Source organism: Meleagris gallopavo, chromosome 3 (assembly GCF_905368555.1).
Source record: "Meleagris gallopavo chromosome 3, MGAL_WU_HG_1.1, whole genome shotgun sequence".
In the NCBI taxonomy this organism is placed as follows: Eukaryota; Metazoa; Chordata; class Aves; order Galliformes; family Phasianidae; genus Meleagris; species Meleagris gallopavo.
The window spans coordinates 6,338,789-6,357,276 of NC_139406.1; the positions used below are offsets into that span (position 1 = coordinate 6,338,789).

General features: G+C 39.4%; 2 protein-coding genes across 4 annotated transcripts in view; both read right to left on the bottom strand.

Moving 5' to 3' along the window:
• The window catches only part of CDKAL1 (CDKAL1 threonylcarbamoyladenosine tRNA methylthiotransferase), a 367,634-nt gene extending 366,313 nt beyond the window's left edge, over window positions 1-1,321 (bottom strand). Inside the window, exons 1-2 of the mRNA XM_085220113.1 lie at window positions 1,234-1,321; window positions 875-912 (exon numbers count right to left, since the gene is read on the bottom strand). The gene's annotated coding sequence lies outside the window, so the exon portion shown is untranslated. The remainder of the gene's footprint in view (window positions 1-874; window positions 913-1,233) is intronic.
• Window positions 1,322-4,278: 2,957 nt separating this feature from the next.
• E2F3 (E2F transcription factor 3) overlaps window positions 4,279-18,488 on the bottom strand; it is a 43,754-nt gene continuing 29,544 nt past the window's right edge. For 2 of the 3 annotated variants that reach the window (XM_085220116.1, XM_085220118.1), the window contains exons 2-7: window positions 16,878-16,989; window positions 13,768-13,987; window positions 13,034-13,194; window positions 9,980-10,092; window positions 7,242-7,380; window positions 4,279-6,550 (exon numbers count right to left, since the gene is read on the bottom strand). In XM_085220116.1, coding sequence (XP_085076242.1) covers window positions 6,285-6,550; window positions 7,242-7,380; window positions 9,980-10,092; window positions 13,034-13,194; window positions 13,768-13,987; window positions 16,878-16,989 — 1,011 coding nt within the window. In that variant the 3' untranslated portion in view covers window positions 4,279-6,284. The remainder of the gene's footprint in view (window positions 6,551-7,241; window positions 7,381-9,979; window positions 10,093-13,033; window positions 13,195-13,767; window positions 13,988-16,877; window positions 16,990-18,488) is intronic. The other variant, XM_085220117.1, reaches the window with a different exon arrangement.

The window sequence follows — 18,488 nt, forward strand, 5'->3', positions numbered from 1 at the left end:
ACCTAACTTCAGTGATGAACTAATAGCCAAATTCATTCCATCTTCTCATCTAGGCACATGCAGACTATATCTCTGAGCTTAAGGACAATAACACACACTTTTAAAGAATGGTACTTTCAAAAGGAATAAGCTGAAATTCTCTGTTTCAATATCAAATACTAAATTGAATGCAAACAGGATTTTACTAAAGCTCTTATCACTATTTTGTCCAGAAAAACATAGAAATAGAGGGAAAACATGACTTCATCTAATAAATTAAACATCCTTTAAGAAGCTAGACTGAAAGACAGGTGAAGAAGTCAGTTACATGCTTTTTAAATGCTCTTATGGGAACAGAGAAAGAGATGGGAGATAATTATTTGGTTCCTCAGAAAGAAACAGGGTTTAGAAAATTACTCCTAAGCCTTCACTATGAATTTGTTGTTCCGGTGAGTACTGAGGGTAGATTTTCAGGCACAAGCAGAGATTTACACAAAAATGCATACAATAAAAACAAAAAAGAACCCAAGAGGTAAATTCGCTCAGTATATAACAAACAGCACAGCATAACTGATCAGGTGCTGCCTCATCCCAATATATATAAAAGCTTCCTCCCAGGCAAACCCCACACGAACATCTACCCTCACTACACCTTATGATGTTTCACATAGTTAACAGAGGTGAAAAAGGTGACGTCCCTTACACTGAGTTACATAGCTAACAGTTCATATCTACGTGTAATACAACTAACTAAACACAGAGAAGTAAAAAAGGTTTGGGTTTTTTCCCTTCTCTCTTGTAGAATCATAACCACGTAATGGAACAGCTCACAGAATAAGCCTGATTTACTTCAGCGGGCCACAGAAGAAAGAATGCAGTCAAATAAAATTCATACCTTTTTCAGCAAGGTGTAAACTCCTCTGGACAATAATCCTGGCGGGAAAAAAAAAAGTGACAGAGCATGAAGGTGCAAAACTGACGGACAGGAAGCGCCATGTGCCGCATCACTGCTGATGAAGCACTCCTCCAACAGGTGCCTCAAGTACATCCGAGCCGATCTCGCTCTTACCACTACAGGAAGAAAACGGTGCTGCTAAGCAAACCGGCCCTGAGTCGGGCGAGCCCTCCTGACGAGCTCGGGGACCAGCGGTTCCTCCTCGCCACAGGACTGGCAGCGAACCCCGGGCACCGAGCAGGGACAGACCACGCAGGCCGTGCCTCCCGACCGCTGCCAGTGGGCAGCGCAACACTCACCTGCGCGGGACACGCAGCGCCTTAGATACGCGGCGCCATCTTGGCCCGAGCCGCCCCGCCTTCCGCAATGGGCGCGGGGCGGAGCCGCGACGGCGGCCGGCAGCGGGCAAAAGAACGCTTCTGGAATCTTTGTTTCGCCCTCCAGAGAGCAGCAGGCTGCAGGCTCCCTCGGGCAGGAGGGAAAGGCGATGAAAGCCCCGAGTGTGCTTTATAGTAGGCCCGTTGGTCTCCTGGCAGATAAAACTTGGCAGCTTCTCACCACGAATATCTCTTTCTCTCCTGCTCTTTTTTCTTAAAAGCGGTGCTTATTTTATGTCGCGCTTATCTCGCAACAACCTCGAGCCAAAAAATAGATACCACAATGATATCAACATGAACAAAGGAACGGGAGAGATTTGAAGAGGAAAATTGGGACAGTGAAACAAGTACTTCATTTATACCTGCTTTTAAGAACAGACCATTCTAGGCAGGACTGAGTGCTGTTAAAACCACCATGGCTATCATTACAGCCCCAGGTGCAGCTGAAGTATTTCAGAGGTGTTGTCAGTGGGAGGGATGGTGAGGTGTAATTCATTGCTTCTGTGGCATTTTTTACCCAGAACAGAGTGGAAGAAAAATATTTTAAAATCCAGAGGTGCATTCATCTGTTTTAGACATCCTCCTTCATAGCACAGCCTAAGTAGCCTTTGGTATGTTGAAGTAGCTGTATACGTAGCTACATGCATCCATACCTGTCTGCATAGACATATGCATTGCCAATGCTAGTACTTTAACTGCTTCCTTATTAGGTTAATGTTCTTCCCTTTTCAGTTTCAGTTTCAGTGTTTTTTCTTTTTATTATTTCATTTGCACTCAGTGAATTAAACTTTGTTCTGGGAGTGCTCTGCTACCCCACAGTGACTGACCAGTCAAGTATTACCCCTCTGGTTAAACAAAACTAGGCAAACATCAGCACTGCTCTATGACTGACTTGAAGACCAGAGCACAGATAGCCTGTGAGACCTACCCAAAATCTCCAGATGGCCAAGATTGACAGAACAGCATATGTTAAGGGGAGATAGGTGCAAGAGCAGCTCCCAGGAAGCAGTAACAGCAACCCTACTCAAGTCCCATACCTGGTGACACAAATAGGCCATGCTGATCAGCGTCAGCATGATCCACCAGAGCTCTTACTTTGTCCCACTGCCAGGAATTCTTAATATTAGGCAGTTTCTGTACCAGCAGTCCTGTTGCTTTCTAGGATGTAGCCACAACTTGGAGGGAGCCCTGTGCTTTGAATTTTATGAGCCTGAAGTGCTTTGTAACAAATTCATGAAAAACTACCAAGCTGCACAGAGGTCTGTGGTGATGCTTCAGCAGGTGGCAAAGGAAGCAGAGCACTGCAAGAAGGAAGCTTTGCTATATCTACCTAGGAAGATCTACCTTTTGAAGAGGCAGCAGCTGGCAGTGCAAGACCCAGTACTGTCCTTCAGTTAGCAGATGATAAATCCTCAGTTCTAGAGGATCTCATGTAACAGCCTTATGAAAAGGGAAACAGCCTACTGGTTGACTGAGGACTCCAGTTTTGTTGACAAACTTATTATCTAATGACTAACATGCACTTCTGGGTAGTAGAGTAGGTAGGAAGTCAGGCAGGGAAGAAAATACAAGTTCTAAAGTTAGATACGAGAAATTAGATTTCTTTCTTCTTTCCTGCAGTTCAGGTGAATCTAGACCCTCATGTGTCAGCAACACTCAGTGCCGCTTGGAATTGAAAGCAATGCCCTTTTTTTTCCTGTTAGATGGAATTCTCCCTACAGGTTCAAGAGCATTTAACTCCTCTGTTAAGGGGGATGTTGTTGCCAATCAGTCAGCCTAGTTTTGACAGCTGTTGTAGACTCCTTTTCTCATTTGCCAGCAGCCAAGAAATGCAGCACTCATAGGCCACAATAATGCCTATTTGAAATAAATATTTGCATGCTGAATAATGTTGAGGCACACTGCTAGTTCAGGGAAGCAGAAAAATATTTCAGCTGTGTCGGGTTTTTTGTTAGTTTGTTTTTTACCTGCAGCTTAGGTGCATCTCAAGTTTATAAAGCAGATGCAGAAAGCAAAGTCAAGAGGAGAGAGAATGATGAGAAAAATAGCAATCAGAAGCAGACACTGGGGTAAAATTAAAAAACGCTCATGGCAGCTGTACGACAGAAACTGAGAATGGGTCAGGAAACCATGACAGATAGGACAGAAAGAGGACATTTACAGTAATTACTACTGTAAGTGGAGCTCAGAGAAAACAGTCCTGTAGGCCTATTATTATTCCTCGGGAATTCAGAAGAACAGAAGATCTCTGTAATCATCCCTTCAGTATTAATATGCATGGAGATTGGAGAACAGATAGGTAGACAAAGAGATAAAAATATTGCCTTCCCCTTGTGCACAAGGAAGAAAATACATGACTTGCTCAGAGATGCAATACTTAAGCAAACATGCATGCGACTGTGATTCGATTATCCTGATATTTTTTGTCTTTTAACAGTTTATTGACGATGCATCTAGAAAGGTGCAGCACCAGGACTGGAAAAGGAGAACCAGTTAATGTGCATCTGGTATATGGGAGAGTTGGAGGTGACTTGTAAGTAAATAGAACTTTTTTTTCAAGCTACAACTGGGAGACTTCTGGAAAATTATCAGGAGGAAAGCTAACAACCTCAACAATTTTTTTCATGCTATTTAACTCTAGAAAAACCAAGCTTTTATGAAGTGTCCAAAAAGTCTGTTCATAGTTTAGGGGGAGGGAATCAATGAAAGTAAACGTATAGTATTCCAGTTTCTGGATCTCCAACTGTGTCTTAAATCTTTTTTTTTTTTTGCCTTGTTTCACTCTGGCTTAAAAAAAAAAAAAAAAAAAAAGACATAACTTGTTAGTATAAATGAAAAAAATAGGATTGAAATATAGCTGATGCCAACTGAGTATGAGAAGCACTAATACTAACAATACGATTAGCTAGTCTCCAATAAGAAGCACGATAGGCACCAAAACTAATTTTAAAAAGAAGTACACAAATCTAAACTCTTTAAAAAATCCTTTTTATTGATTCATTACCATACAAAATTTATTCAAATTACATCCATTTGAAGTGGTAAGATCACAGCTAGAGAACAGGTCATCCTTTAATAAATCTATTTACAAAACTTACCATAAAAGCTTTTTTTTGTTGTTGTATTTTTCTTTTTTTTTTTTTTTTACAGTATTTTACAGAATTTTTTAAAACTAGCATACAATGCAAAGCTAAATTAGATTAGTATTTTGCCCACGCACATTGGGACAAGTGTTTAATTTGTACATAAAGAGATGGTCTGCATTAGTCTTCATTTTCTTTTCCCCCCTCAAAAGTGCCCCTTTGTCTCACAAATCTTCATGCTCACACAACTTTTACTTTCCTCTTCCACAAGACGGAAACTTTAAATACTACAATTTTATTTACAGATCCACATCTAAAAAAACTCTTAAAAAATTACAAACCAGCTAAAAAATATTCTGGCAGTGTTTACAAGTTAATTCTATTATACAAAACTGCTAGATAACTAAAGTGTGAGTTGAAACATATATCAACTTAAATACAACTGCTGAATGATCTATGCACACATTTGTACATATAAACACACACTTAACACTGTTTAACAGTTCTTTATGTGTTGCCCTTTATACATTTGTTATATTCCAAAACTCACACAGTCATATAGTTTTCTTTTTAGTACTGTGACTTCTTGCCTTTTCATGTGTGAGCTTTCATAGCAGCAACTCAATGGTACCAGAATACCTGCGTACGTAATATCCTACTACAGTACAAATAGTACTAATTTTCTGAATATGTCAGATAAGCACAACAGTAATGCAAACCAAAGGATTACATGGGCATAGTCTAATCAATGTTAATTTAGCCCAGAACATGGCAACATACTTTACACTCAAAAAAAAAAAAAAAAAAAAAAAGTAAGACTTCTTAGAATTCCTCTCACTTTCAGAAAAATAAATATTGGTATTATACTATTCTACCAAAGATCTTCAAAAAATAAATGCAATTCAGTTGATGTGGTACTTACAATTATGTACTTTGGAAAAAAAAAAAAATTAGTTCCATTTTGCTGGCAAAGAGAATTATAAAAAGCTGGAAGCAGAGGAAGCAAACCCACTGAGATAAATATGATATATTGAAGAAACAAAGCTTGGCATAAGTGTTTTCCATAGAGGGAAAAACCCACAGTGCATCTCTAGTAGGCACTTAACACAAAGCCCCACTTAGTACCACAAAAAATTATGTACCAGTTCTAATGCACACTGGGGGCAGTGAAATTGAACTGTGCATCTTCGTTCTAGTTTAAAAAAACAACCAACCAACAAAAACTACTTTCACACGCACACACAAGCATTTTTAAAAATCTGTGATTACTACGAGAAGTGGCAGAACTTCATACTTTTCAATATTCGCAATATACACTACATTTACAGTGTATTTTTTATTAAAAGCTTTTAAGGACATAAGTATTTGACCTCATAATGAGACATATATGCGGCTCAAAACGAGCATTATGACAGCAATTTCAACATTCCCACGAGTAGCTGAAGAAGCTCATTTCACACTTCTGCATTACTTCATATTTACGTTTACTGCAGTTACAATCCATGTTGTGACACTCAAAAGACATGCATTCTCTGCAGAAGGCACGACCTGAAATACTATTATAAAATTGTTATTTGCGACTAAGCCAGTTCATTGAGCCCTTCTCCATTAACCCACTTGTCATGGAAAGCAGAGACTGGGGGAGTGTGAATACTGAATTTCTACGGTCACCTGCTCGCCCTTGCTGACTCGCGAGGCACTGGAGCTTAGGGTCAAGGAGAAAACCTTTTTGTAGTATTCTAGGGAGAATTTCATTAAAATATCAGCAGCGTTCAAGAGCCTAGTTTATTCAATAATGCTATTTTATGGTAAGCAGGGACAACAGAATGAATGGACGTGTTCCAATTCCATTAAAAAACATGATTTAGATACGCACTTCATTTAAGAGAATCAGCTGTATATAAATTCATCCACCAACGAAGGAAGCTTCTCTAAATCATAAGCATCAAAGAGATCACTGATGCCTTCTTCATCCCCGAGGCTCAGCAAATAATCTTCCTGAAGCAGAGGAGGCAGCAAATTCACAAATGGTCCTTCAAAGTTTGAGGGAATTTGGTCCTCAGTCTGCTGTAGAAGGTTGGCTGGAGAAGCCAACGGAGAGATTGTTGCCATATTTACTGAGCAGTCACCTTGTCCTGAGTTAACAGAAGCCACTTCTGTAGAAGGGGGGAAAAAATAAAGGTGATACATTGAATCCCATTAGAACTATTAGACGTGGATGACAGTAACAACTGCTTAAAAGCCTGTCATAAACCATCATTTAAGCAAAAAATTACCTCAAGTTCAGAAAATTTCTAGCCTGTTTTTGATGTTAAAGTCTCATGTTTCTATCACCACTGATTTTTCCAGTTAAAAAAAAAAATAAACCCAAGATTTAAACAACTACTGAATAAAATGAATGATGACTTTTTTCTTTTAAGAGGAACTCACAAACCTGAAGTACTTCAAAGTGCAACCCTTCTAGGAAACAGAGGTCATCAGTGACACTGCACAGCTCTAAATACCAATACACAGAGATCTTTGCCTGGTGTTGAGATTAATCTCTGCTGTAACTATCCTGTTTGAAAATACTGTAGGGACAATTCTTTTTTCCCAGCGTGTCACAAACATTGCTCATATAGCTCCATATCATATGCAAAAATGACACTTATTTTAAACATCTGTTGGAAAGAGGAAACGTTTTCCCCTGAATATATATCAGAAGGACATAGTGGAAAATGGATACCTTAGCTTTTCACTTCTTTGAAAATTAAAGCCAAAAAATAAGAGCTGGGTAACGGAAGTCAACAAATGAAATCTTGTATAAAGGATAAAGAAAGACTTAGTATTAGAAAGTAATCATTTTACCTTTGGAAATGGTTTTGGAAATGTTTCCATTGTGGTCCTGACTATAGGTTTTCATTGGACTGAGAGCATCGTTTTCCTCTGGGCACAGATAAACTTCAATAGGTCCTTGAGTACTAGATAAATGTATCAATGCACTCTGCTAACAGAACAAATGGCAGTAAGATGTTACAGCAATGTACACACACAGAACACTGAGACTCACAGTAAGTTCTTAAGGTGGTGTAACAAAGTGCTTGAATGTGTGTTTTTACTAATCAAAAAAAATCTGAAGTTCGCCATACAGCTGTGAAGACATGAAAGACTTCTGAGATTTGTGCACTAACAGAGGGTACACAAAAAACAGAAGTCCATCGTGTGTTGTATCATAACCAGAGAGTTATAAAGGACCGGACTCCTAACATTTTTTAACACCCATAATAACCTGGAGTATTCTGGTGGAACAGAACTATGGTATCCAAGTCATTATTTATAACACTAACATTGAATGTGTCTGTGTAAACACTTCTGCTTCAGAAAGGTGTCAGAACAACCTTCAGAAAAAGAAAAACTTTGGTACTGATTCACACTGAAATCAAATTGCTGAAAGTTCACCTGTTTGGAAAAACAGCCCCTGGTGAACAACAACAAAGGCATTTTCATCACAAAGCCTGTTTAGAAATGTACTTCTGCTCCCTCCTCAAAGAAGCAAAGGAAGTAACATTAATTTTAAAGATGTTCCTGACAGCAGGATCTCTCAATTCATTTCAAGAAGTTTTCTTAGCTTTCACACCCTGATGCAATAAAGCAAGGTGGCATATTGCAGACAGACAGAAAATCTCCAAAGTTGTTCATAGTGTAATGAGGGAAAAATAATAAATGCCTCTACTGAATATAAACCTGCTATGGCTGTATTATATTAATAGAGTTAAAAACAAACAAACAAACAAACAAACATTGAATTCAGATGCTGTATACTTCTTGGGAGGCTTATTTAAAATGCATTTTATTGTGTTCTTTGACAAAATGTTCTTCATGTTATTTATGCTTTGGCAGTTATACGGCACTGTAGGCAGCATTTCAAGTACAGAGAACAAGAACAAAACAGGGATACCTCAGGGCACAGATAACAGCTAGGAATACTTAGAGTAACGCTGTAAGTAATTAGAGAGCAAGAAGATGGGGAGAACGGGAGCTGGAGAACATACAGTTGGGTGACTGAGGTAAGCAAAAAAAGTCACTGAAATGTAACTGCAAATGAGAGAAATATATAGGACTTCTGCTGCCTGAAAAATCAAATGAGTGAGCTGGTTATATAGGATAAGGGAGGTCTAGGTACCAGTTTTAATCATAGCGTGCATCTCTCTTTACCTGTCTGATTGCACTCAAAAATGTAAAAGTGTAATGCTTAGGGGCAAGAAAAAGAATTCTATCCATATATAGATAGATACTGATAGAAGATACCCCTTCCTCACTTAGCAATTTTTTTCTTCTTCCTAAATCTACATCTGCATTCAAAGAGGAAGTTAAGGACAGCAACAGGAAAAAAGAAAAAGATGGAAACCACAAGTGAAGAAGTGACAGCATGGAGTCTGTTACTGCCTGCCCAGGAGCAGGTAGCTCTGTGCTCGTGGAACCAGCCCAGTGTTAGTGACAAAGGGGAATGCACACAGCGTGGAGGATTTTGTGTTTTAGCCTTATCTCTAAATGTTCTTTGAGTGAAGAAATAAGATGTTTTTTGACTCCCTAAAGCTGTGGCTCATGCAGAGCATTTACATTTGCCGGATACACATGGGTCTGCCATGTTAACTGGGAACTATAATGCAGCACACTTTTGCTACCAAGAGCTAAAATCCCAGGAGCAGCTGAATCATGTGGTTCATAAGACACAAGAGAAATGACGTGAAGCTGCTCCCTGAGGATATCTGCAAACTAAAACCACCTGAAGCACTTTTCTCTGTAATTGTGACATCAGAGAAAGGAAATGAGAAGCGACTAATTCACCCTAGATATCTATCTGAAATAAAAAAAAGAAACAAAAAGAGGAAAAAGGAACGAGAACCAGATGTCCTACAGACAAAAGCTGGCACTCAGAGATAGATTGTGGCTTAAGCAGCAAGGGGCAACAGAGGAGCAATAGAGATGAACACAGGCAGCTTCTGAAGTTCTTTAAATAGAAAGGGAAACCCCCAACCTCTACACATTTTACAGTAATAAACAAAAGTGTGCCAGCAAAATGGAAGACATTTTACATAGATGTGTTAAAATAAATTTCAACAGAGATGATAATGGAAGAAGGAAAGGTCAGAAAAAATTCTGGGAATGAAACACAAGCTTCAACAATAACTTTAATGCTTTCAGAAAGAGAACCCTACATGAAACCATGTTTCTCTTCTAATCAGGATATCAGTAATACAAGTCCCTGAGATGCTCAAGACTTTGAGTTATCCATGAACTTTAAGACCAAAACTGCTTAAAGCTAGAAAAATGATAGTCAAAAGCCTTGAGAGAAAGATTTTACAGGAATTTTCAACCATTGAAGAAGGGCTCATTTTTTTACATAAAGAATGGCAAAAGAGAATAAGCTGTAAATAGCATGGATTTTTTAAAAAACATCTGAAGTTTTTAAAACAAATGAGTTGGAATTGTACGCCAACAGAATCCAACTTGGGCACCAGTTTCCACAGTAAAACTCAGAGTACATTTGCTCCACGTATAGAAATATGATGTATAGCCAGGCAGAATAACCCACTTCTCCTTACCTCCACTGGGTCAGGCACTTCAAGTCTTGTTTCTGGAGGAGCTTTCACAACTATAACAGTTTGGTCTTTAAGGCCACTAATTTTTCTAATATCTTGGTATGTCACATAAGCTAATGTAATCACATTAAGGAATTTTCCAACCCAGATTACAATATGTTTAGCTCATTAGAAAAAGTAAAATTTTTGAACTATTTTTCCACTTTCTCACAGCTAAATTACTCTTAGACCCAAGTTTCCTGTTCTCTGCACTGGTTGCAACACTAGTGTGTGAGACCTTTCATCTAACAGCTGGGGCCAGTGCTGAGTGACAGCAGCAGTTCTAAATTCTGATTGCTTCTATCTCTTCTTCATATGCGTAGAAGTATATAAGCTAAAGCTCAACCTGCAATTACTCATAATCTGAGTAAAGAAAAAATGTTACACACTTGCAACCAAAATGCACAGAGCTGGAAATCACAGAGAAGCATAATGAAATTAACAGATGTGTGGTATAGATGCATATATGCAACATGTTTTTGAAGTCAATGAGACCATAATTTAAAATTTCACTTGAGATAGTTTTTTAGGTAAATATTTATCTAGGTAGCCCAACTGTTTCAAATTATTTAAAGTTACACTGAACAACCTCCCAGTACAGAACATTGATTTCTGCATAAATATGGAATGAATATTTTGCTGCTTATCATGGATTTGTTCAAACCAATGAGCATTTTGGTGCATTACTGAACAGTGGTGCCACTGTCAGTCACTGACCTGCGTAACCGAGTGCTCAGAACAGCAAACAGCTGTTACTACATGTAAGGACTGCCAGCTCTTTATTTTTGTCATCACTGAGTTATCTAGCATAATGTTTATGCCATAGCAAAGGAGTCTAATTTATCATTATACTTTCTGAGCATAAATGTGAAATGTGAAAGATTTTGGTACATGTTTCTGCACAGCAAGACAAACTGCCAAAGCTCAACACACCAAAACATCTCACACCTGAACTGGACCAAATGCAAAGTAATGGGTCAGGAGGCAACACAGAATTTCATGGAAATGGCTTTTACCACTTCTACAAGAAGAGCAGTATGCGTTTGAGAATCTTAACAAGTTACCACAACAGCATCTCTCAAGATATGAACAAAGGAAAGGATTGCATGTTTTTCAAATACAACAACAATATCCAGTGTTGTAGCCAACAGGTCCCCAAACTAATGGTGGTCACATAGCCATACAAAGTCACAATCAGTTACTTTCTGACTTCGTTTGTAAAGAGAAACTAAAAAGCACAAAAGCAAACAATGTTTTGGCCCTACCTAATCACAAGGAAAAAGAAAACATCTTCAGAAGCAGAAACTCTGGCCGTAGAGGTTAAGCAGTCATTAAGCCATCCCACGGCTTCAGTGATATTAGCTGAAGACAGAGATGCAATCAGATCCATCCTCAGGTTTAACAAGAGGGTCCAGAGGAAAGCCACAAAGATGATCAGGGGATCAGCACCTCTCCTACAAAGACAGGCTGAGGGAGCTGGGCTTGTTTAGCCTGGAGAAAAGGCAGCTGCAGGGTGACCTCATTGCAGCTTTCCAATACCTAAAGGGAGCCTACAAACAGGAGTGGAATCAACTCTTTGAAAGGATAGATAACTGCAGGACAAGGGGAAATGATTTGAAGTCGAGGGAAGGAAGATTTAGGTTGGATGTCAGGGGGAAGTTCTTTACAGAGAGAGTGGTGAGGTGCTGGAACAGCTGCCCAGAGAGGTTATGGATGCTCCGTCCCTGGAGCTGTTCAAGGCCAGGTTGGATGGGACCCTGGGCAGCCTGGTCTGGTATTAAATGTGGAGGTTGGTGGCCCTGCATGTGGCAGGGAGGTTGGAGATTCATCATCCTTGAGGTCCCTTCCAACCCTGGCCATTCTGTGATTAACATTTTTGCTTCCCTTCCTCACTAATTGCTAGTATTATTGTAAAATCACAGAAGGATTCTGGGGACTACACTCTCCTACATGCTAATGATCTTTCCTCACCTAGCTGCTGGCTCCCCAGGGGATGAAGTGCAGGGGTCTCTAGCCAGTCAGTGCTTGAAAAAACAGGGAATCATAACACTGTGTTGTCTCACTTAAATCTCTATGTTACCAAGCTTTTGTCTGAGGACAGTGCTGACCCTATTCCCCAGGCACTTGGCAATCTTGCTTTCATGTGCATTTTGAGATATAAGCATAATCAAAAAACAATATCTACATTGTTCAGATTACTTTCTACATATGTTCCCATACTTATTTCTAAGAATCAGTCCAGTTTATTAGATGGTCTTTAAGAAATAGAATTTAAAGTAATAAGATCTTTCATATCAGTATTCATTAAAATATTCTCCGTTGCTAGTAGGTGAGAAATCTTTTGAAAATGAGAACTGCTAAATTACGAGAGGTTTTAGCAGACAAAATATCAGAAGTCATATGAGCTTTATGCAACTGAGTATTGCTGTTACATTAAATAATTTACACTGAAATAGACATTCTGAGAGTTCATAAAACCTTTATATATTTTTTATTGTAGATTCTCAAATCAGAGAAATTTGAATTTTTTTTTGCAAGCTTCATACTAAACTGACTCTCAACTTCATTTTTTTTCCACTCTGTGCCTGTAATGTACAAACACAGTTTAATGCAATAAATGCATTACACAGTGAGTGTACACTCATGAACACACAAAACCCTGTTAGCTTGTAAAGACTGCCTTCCCACCTTTTGCACACACAGAATGGGACATGATCTAGGCTGCAAACAGTCTATAAAGCAGAGGGGTTTGGATGTTGTCACTCATTAATCAGCTAGATTCTTGGTTCTGCTTTAGGAGAACATGGATGTCATAGGCTACTTCATATACTGCTTTTTTTGGTTGGCGTTTCTGAAGTATTACAGGTGCAAGTGTGGTTTAGATAAAAATACATTAAAACCAGTTAGCCAACCTGTGGAATTATCTGATGGTTTGTATCATGTTACTGGAAAGAATTCTCCTGGTGTTAAAGGAACAGCAAGGAAACCGATCCTTGCTGAGGTTTTGGCAAAAAGGATATCTCTGATTCTCTGAGTCCTCTGTTAGCAGCTTCAGGTCCAGTGTGCAGCTTTGGATTAGCTCATCCAGTTTCTTCTCTTCCTGAGTCAGTTCGGTCACCTCCTTCGTGAGGCCTTGACGCTGTGCCATCATGCCACCATCCTCTGACAGACTGCAGCCCCTAGGATTCCAAAGAACAAAGACACCATTTGAACGTTTGTAAAGCTAGACACTATGCCACAGGACAATGAAAAAGCAGAGTTATACACTGCAAATCCATTTCTTAGTCCTTTTCCCCTAAATCTGCCCATTGTGTATCAACACAGACTACGCTTCCCACAAAAATAATCTTTTTATTTTGCCAACATGTTTTAGAACTGCCAGCAAGGTGGAAAAGTTGGATATTGTTAAGCAGTTACAAAGTCTTGCTTCTAACACCCCTCTCCTCTAACCACACCTTGAAAAAGAATGAGGAAGACAGTAGGTAAAAATGAGTACATAAAAACTTCCATCTGCAGAAACAAATTAGATAATCCAGCTTTCAGACAAATTTGGACTTATAATTTCCCTGACAAACGCCACTCATACACTGAAAGTCTGCCTTAATTAACTGAAAAAGAAAGCTTTATCCAGATAGAAGACATTCTGGATGCTTACTTGAAGCAAAGTGCTATAATAGAAGGTGGGAGAAGTGTTGCTACCCTGTAACAGTGAAACCAGCCAGGAGGAATGGAAAAGGATAATGAATGCTCACATCCACTGAATGTTGTTTTTGGATTTTTTCTTAATGAGATGGATGCCTTCCAGTACATTGGTGATATCGTAAATCCTCCTTTTTTGCACCTTGAGGACCTCTGCCGCTCTGTTCAAATCTAAAACTCCATCAGGAGATTGGCTCAGCAACTGAATGAACTTCTTTGTAAGGAGGCCAAGCGATGTATCATACCGAGTCTTTTCTGAAGGAGATTTTGGGGCTTGGAAAGAAAAAAAAAAACAACAGACAAATCAGTTTTCTCATATTAGTTCCAAAAGCAGCATCCAGTAATGAAAGGATACACATTACAGACATTTCTTTCATTTTTACTAGGGAAATCTCTCAAACCTCTGCATTAAGAGGCAACTTACCATTGGGTATTTATTTGTATTTCAAGATGTACTTTTCCAAAAAATCACAGGTACATGAGCAAATACGTACTTTTTTAAATGCAAATATTTCCATTAGTCTGACAGTTGCATATAGCAAAATTCTGCCTAGGCTTTCGCTATGTGAATTTTTAACAGTATTTTTAGTATCTATTTATCCTGGCAGCAATGCTAAAAAAAAAAAAAACAAAAAAAAAACACCACCCAATCACTCTTTTTCATCAGGCTGATAGCCAGCTTTCATCAGGGTTTGATTTTTTCCTCTTGTAAGATAAGTGCTTCTCATGCAATTGAACAAGACTTAGGTGTACTTCAGTGGGAGAACAAGATGACAGATTCCATCCGTGCCGGTCTTCATGATTTACAAAAAGCTCAAGTGAATTAGATGAGATAGACGTGAGATGAAATTTATAATCATTTCTCCAGAACCAATGTTCAAACGAGGCAACAGTATCCACTTCTAGTCAGTAAAAAGTCTGCAAATAGTTTCAACCTTACGATTCTCTATTTTCACATGCAAACGTAACATCAATATGTTTAATAGATGAGCTTTTAAGAGTTTAAATATATAGATCAGAAAAAAAAATCAATTCTAAACATTCAGGGCTTTTCTGTCAAGGGAAATAAGACAACTGCTATTAGAGGTCTGCTGGGTTGAAATCTTCCCCATGGGAAGATCATCACCGTTACCAAAACAGTTGCTGTACCTCTCAAACCTTTCATTTGCAGTAGGTTAGGTGAAGTTTTGCACAGGATGGATCTTTGGCAGATCCGGTGGCCACTATCATGTTTTCAAGGTTTAGGTCCCACACTTACTTGTGAAAGTCAGTCTAAACTGACCTCCTACTTAAATGCAAAACTTTAGGCTACCATATTAAAGAATATGGTAGCTTTTCAATGAAAACCAATTGATTGTCGGCTGGCAAAGAAAACCTGTTGTATCTTATTCTTTGGTAGTCAGGGCTTGTCTGCACTGAAAAACAGGAACATTCATTTCAGTTAGGTGACCATGTATATTTAGAGCCAAATGAGGAGTTGTTTCTGTTTATTTGTTATTTATATTTGGGGGTTGGGAAAAAATAAGAGGATCAGCATGGGAAGAGCAACAGGCGACACGACCACCACCTCAATTGGAAGGCGTTCCAGCAAGGAAGTCCTCTGTACAGACTTATCAACACTGCAACAGAATCCTGTGCTCTGAATGGTATTGAACTTGTGTGAGAATACACTTCAATTTAAAAACAGACTTCATGTAGCTTAATGAAGCTTGGTTTAATTAGAACAACTGTTGTTTAAAGTCTCTTCTTAAAGCCTGTATTTTCAAATAATTTCACATTCTTTCTCTGTCCCAATAAAAACAAGCATTTAGGAAGGAAGGGCAAGTAGCTACCTCTTTGTATCTTTTTCCCTTCAAACACCACCTTGCTGCCCCAACGTCTGCCTTTCCCCAATTCTACTGCATACTCCTTCCTCTGCAAACACTCAGGCAATTCTCCTCCTGAAATCCTCAAAACAAGTGGCAAAGCTACGTTCTCCAGTTCCTGCTGCAGAAAACCTACTTCCTGAGGCAGTAGCAATGTAAAAAAAATCAATATTTGCAGCACCTAAACAGTGACAGCAATAATCTAGTCATATAGCAGAGACAGAAGACAATTCAAACTACACAAAAAGCATTTAGAGTGTCACACGATTGAAGCATAGCTACTGCTCTTTGCAAGACCCTGCCTGGAAAAAAAAGCCCTGCCAAGCAGCTACTGCGTGTTAGCAGAGGAAGAGGAGGCCAGCTTTATTAGCTCTACCACATAAGTGCATTTAAAGCCACCATAATATTTGTATTCTTCAGCATCCATTTCTCACAGGAACCCCCAAATACAAGAACATCTTGGCTGAAGAGGACTCCAGGGCAGCCTGCAGTGGGACAGACTGCAACCACATGGTGCACTGGCTGGCTGCATGGTTGAATTTGGTACACCTGCATCCAGGTGAGTTCAGCAATAAATATACTATTCTAACTTTGAATGTGAGTCAGCAGTGTGCCTTGGGAGCCCAGAGGGACAACTGGACCGTGGGATGCATCAGGCCCAGCACTGCCACCGGGCAAGGGAAAGGGCTGTCCCACATGCTGTGCAGCCTCACTTGAGCACTTTATGCAGCTGTGGGTGCCAGAAGGTAAAAGGGACATAAAGCTACTAGAGATCATCCAAAGGAGGTGATCATACAAAGATGGTGAAAGGTCTGGAGGGCAAGACATAAAAGGAGTGGCTGAGGTCCCTTGTCTTGTTCAGCCCAGAGCAGAGGAGCTGAGGGAGGCTCATGGAGGCCTGCAGCTCCTCACGAGTGGAGAGGAGGGACAGCGTTGAGCTCTGCTCTCTGGTGGCAGCGACAGGACCTGAGGGAAGGCATGGGGCTGTGTTAGGGGAGGGTCAGGACTGGTGTTAGGAAAAGATTCTTCACTGACAGGGTGGTTAGTCCCTAGAACAGGCTCCCCAGGATCATGGACCCAAAGCATTTGGACAATACTCTCAGAAAGAGGGCTTGAATTTTGGGTGGTCCCACATGGAGCCAGGAGTTGGACACTATGATCCTCGGGGTTCACTTCCTCATGGGATATACTATGATTCTATCATTGACTTGGCAATGCAGCATGTGTACTATTTCAATCTGATCTCAAGCTAGGAAAATAAAAAAACTGTCCCGCAAAGCATATCACAATTCCCTTACTTTTTGGACTATCTGGACTTCTTGTTGCAGCTCTTCCTTTCCCCTTTGGAGTCTTTAGTCCTTCAGCAAGATACTGGTGGCCACTTTCTCCCAGCTCCAGCCTTCGTTTTGCCTATTCAAACAAACAAACAAACCAAGAAGTGTTAATAAGAGCATTTCATTTCATCAAACACAATACTGGCAGAATGGGAAAGGCAGACTTCACAGCATCTGTAGGTATAGGCTTTAACCCCACATTCATCATAAGGACATGTGTCTATTTACTGTAATCCCTAGGTGTACTAAATATTTCACTGTCAAAGGAGAGACCAATGGTTTTATTCAAATAATTCAACAGATCTTTAAATTTGAAAACGTTTGTGAAATTTTCACCCAAGTTGAAAACATTTCAGTTAAGAAAGCTAAAGCCAGTCTCTTAAGTACACAAATACAGACACACACAAAGCTACTTTCCTACTGAAAAGGATCATAGCTGTATAATATCCATATTGAATCCATGTAAGTTTGAGCATTGGTAGCAGTAGTGCAAGTTAAATTCTCCCTTCGCCATTTGAAAGGACGGCTTTGAGAAGACCAGAAAGTTCCAGTATTATCAACATTCAATCAGTGAAATACTGCACAATATATCAAGAGAAGAACTAGATAACTGTTCTCCTCTTCTTGTCAGCAATTTTTCTCTTTCTCATGGTGGTTGTGCTTTCAATGATTTCACATTTGCAGTAAAGCTACGTACACAAAAGCAAGGTGGAGCAAGAGTAGTCTCAGAAAGATGATGCCTGAAGACGAGCTGAACATTCCATTCAGCTCAAAGGAAAACTGTGTACAACATTGGAATTAAAAAAAAAACAAACTGTTAAACTATGTAACACACAAACTACAACGAAAACGATCATTGATACGAATTTTCTTCCTAGACAGAAACAAAATCTACTGTCTTTGGAAACAATTCTTAACTCTTCCATACTGCTCAAGTAACTGAAATTTGATATAGGGATATTTGATAGCCTAAGGATGGAAAGAACATTGCCTGACTGGATAGAAAAGAGGAAAAAGAAGTTTTATACCTAATGAAGTTTACCTAAATAACTCTTCATGATTAATGCTGTTTATTCAATCAGTTTGAAAAATTTAGAGTACTTTCTTTGCTCATTCTTTAAACTTGCTGCTAAGAGTAACATCATACTCTGCTCCTCAGTGAACGAAAATAAAATAATACATTCTACTATGGAGATGTATGGACAGATATTTCTGGACTGACCATGTAGTTTATGCATTTTACTTTGGTTTGTGACCTAGAGAAGGCTCCAAATAAATTAATTTACATGCATTTGGTTTTGGATAGTTGACATCCTTTTGCTGGCTGCTGTTTGAAAACTTCAAGCTTGTTAAAAGGTGAGTTAAAGCACATGGAACGTATAAACCTACAGACTAACAGCATGAGTGCTAAAGCCATTCTTTTCTACTTTGCACGAAGGGGTGAAGCACTACGTCATCTATGACAGAGCAGGACTGAACTATCTACATCCATCTAGTCAACACAGGTACCATGCTCCCATCCTCAGGTGGCCCATCAGCAGCCACCTTCTAAAGGTGTGAGATCTCTCTGCTCAT